The sequence below is a fragment of the Neovison vison genome, chromosome 7 (assembly GCF_020171115.1).
Source record: "Neovison vison isolate M4711 chromosome 7, ASM_NN_V1, whole genome shotgun sequence".
Taxonomy (NCBI): Eukaryota; Metazoa; Chordata; class Mammalia; order Carnivora; family Mustelidae; genus Neogale; species Neogale vison.
In genome coordinates, this window is record NC_058097.1 from 195700439 (window position 1) to 195703518 (window position 3080).

Below are 3080 nucleotides of genomic sequence, written 5' to 3' on the forward strand. Positions count from 1 at the left end.
TTGAAATATCAGAAATGATTTGATAGGATGAAACACTGGCTATGTCAGACAGCATAAATTTTCCTGACTTAATGAGAGAGAGAAGGCTTGATTCCCAGAATGTCAGATACAGCTATTGACTATGATATGGATTTCGAATATCATCTTTCATCAGAAATCCCCACTGAACATTAGGAGGAAGAAACAGTCACCAGACTCATAATTGATACTGAAGGGATGACATTCTTCATTCCATTCCTCCATGTGATTCAAATCACCTCCTGCTTCCTTAGATTACAGTTGGTAGAGACAGGGATGTAACCAAATTTATTAGATGATTAGGCTTGAAAGAGGCCCAGACAAACATTAATTATCTCAGGTTGCTCTTCCCAGGAGATGCGACCAGGCCAACTGTATAGATGTGTTTATTTTTTTAATTTTTTTATATTATGTTAGTCACCATACAGTACACCACTAGTTTTTTATTGTTTCTACTCAAAGGCACATCACCTCCATTTATTCCCATTATGGTCTGAATACAGAACAAACCAATCACCCTCATGTCTGGATTATGCTGCATCAAATATTTGGGAGACAAGGCCTCTATACTCCTGGGGGCCTCTGTCAGGTATCACTCCTTTACAGTCAAAGGTCTGAGATTGGGCAGGGCTCTATCTCTGAAGCAAAGAGAAGTAACAAGTTTCTAAACATTAACATTTTACAAATATTTGTGGATTATTTTAAAGATTTTACTTATTTACTTGAGAGAGAGAGAGCACAAGCAGGAGGAGGTACAGAAGGAGAGGGAGATGCAGAAACCCCTGATATGGGGCTCAATCCCAGAACCCTAGGATCATAATCTATGCAGAAGGCAGATGCTTAACAGACTGAGACACCCAGGTAACCCACTTGCAGAATATTAATAAATGATGAGGCCACTCCTCATGCAGGGTGAATGTATGTACCTCCAAGACTTAAAGGTATTGTGCTTATGTAGAATTAAGCCAGCTGTCAGTCCACTTGGCATATTATCTGTGTCGAATTAACCTTGTTTATCCAAAGGCAGTATGAATTTTGTTAGAGCCCATTCATGTGTATGTTACTGGGGGGTTAGGTTTCTGAGAGGACAAATCTGGACAGGATCTCAGCAGGACCATCTCTTCTTTTGTAACCTCTTCAAGGCATCTTTGATTTCCTTGTTTCTCAGACTGTAAATCAAGGGATTCAACATTGGAATGACCACAGTGTAGAATACTGATGCAAATCTGTCAAAACTGGAGGAACTGCCAGAGCTAGAACTCAAATAGACAGAGATACTTGAGGTATAGAAGAGGGAAACTGCTGTCAGATGAGAAGCACAGGTGTTGAAAGCTTTGGACCTGCCTTTAGCTGAAGTGATCTTCATGATGGACATAACAATATAGCCATAGGATATCATGATAATGAGGGCATTTATTATCCCAAAGAACATTGCTAATATAGCAATCAACAGTTGCACAAAGAAAGTGTCAGTGCAAGACAAGGCTAACAGTTGGGGCGTGTCACAAAAGAAGTGGTTGATGACATTAGGCCCACAAAAGTGGAGCTGAAACACGGTACACAATTGGGATATAGAAGCAGAGAGTCCAGCTAAATAGGATCCCAGCACCATCCGAATACAGAGGGTGGGTGACATGATGGATGAATAGAGAAGTGGATTGCAAATGGCACTATATCGGTCATAAGCCATGGCTGTCATGAGACAAGACTCACTCAGTCCCATGGTTGCAAAGACAAAGAACTGAACAGCACAACCCACAAAAGTGATGGTCTGCTGCTCTTGGAAAAAGTTGGAGAGCATCTTGGGAGCTATAGAGGTCACATAGCAGATATCTATGAAGGACAGATTACTGAGGAAGAAGTACATGGGTGTGTGGAGGTGAGAGTCTATCCTTATTAAGATGATGAGGCACAGGTTCCAAGTCAGAGTCAAAATGTAGATCAGCAGGAATACAACAAAGAGCACTGCTAGGATTCTGGGAAAATCAGAGAATCCTAAAAGGATGAAATAGGTGATCTGTGTAACATTTCCTCCCCCAATCATTGGCTTGTACTTCTAAAATCAGGAAAGAGAGAAGAGAATACACAGTTGACTCAGGTGAGATGACAGTATTACAATTCCCATATGTGCTGTTTTTTCCCTCCACTGAGTGCTGGGAAAGACCAATGTCTCACTGCCCTGACCCAGACCCAGCATTTCATTTCAAATTGTCAAGAAGTGTGTTTTTAAAGTGCTTCAAAATAATGATGTATTATATGTTGCCTAATAGAATTGAAATATTTTTAAAAGTGCTTTAGGTTCTCATTAGTTCATGAAGTCTCATGAAAATTAAAGAGATTTTTTTAATTTGACTGAGAACTAAAATAATATAAATGATGTGATTATTACAGAGATCACTCATCAAATTTTTTAAAACCTCTGATAATTCATTATATAACCATTCATTCACGAGAACATAAGTGGAATCACTCTAGATTAAAACTGAGATAGCCTTTCAGGCCCACATGGCCATCTAGATAATGTTTTGAAATTTCCTCTTTTATCCTTATGAAAAGTTATTTACCCTCTTTGTAATAATTTCACAAACTTTTATATGAATGCAGTTAATATATCATCTTCTAACTGACCTGGAAAACTATATCATAACTTATCACTCTGATAATATTTTCTTGAGGCACAGTATATGTGCCCAATAAAGTTATGGAACAAGTCTTCTTAGGGAAGTCTTTGTACTAAGTATACCAAAGGAAAGGCAGTATAGCTCACAACTGACCCCAAGATTATTTCAATTTTAGGGTACTTTACTGCTTGAGAAACAGCATGAGAACAAATTGAGAACATTAAAGGTTCAGACTTTGGAGTTTTGTCTGCTACCCTCTCGCTTTATGAGCTTCTCCCAGTAGCTTAAAAACACTAAGATTGATTTACTCAAAATGAAGTAATGGACAATAAGATTACTAGGACAGTTACAAGAAAATTCATGGAGATGCTCAGGACACAATTCTGTACACAGTAATTGTTCAATAGGTGTTGGCTATTATTATCATGGATTGCTTTCAGA

At 38.5% G+C, this 3080-nt stretch overlaps 1 protein-coding gene across 1 annotated transcript; it reads right to left on the minus strand.

Moving 5' to 3' along the window:
- Positions 1-1123: 1123 nt before the first annotated feature.
- LOC122914512 (olfactory receptor 5AN1-like) lies at positions 1124-2062 on the minus strand. The gene has a single exon (XM_044261127.1). It carries the CDS (start codon positions 2060-2062, stop codon positions 1124-1126), a length of 939 nt encoding a protein of 312 aa, XP_044117062.1.
- Between the last annotated feature and the right edge of the window lie 1018 nt (positions 2063-3080).

What these genes read in the sequence shown, in the direction of transcription:
- LOC122914512 (XM_044261127.1), bottom strand. Translation starts at nt 2,062, where the DNA reads ATGATTGGGGGAGGAAATGTTACACAGATCACCTATTTCATCCTTTTA.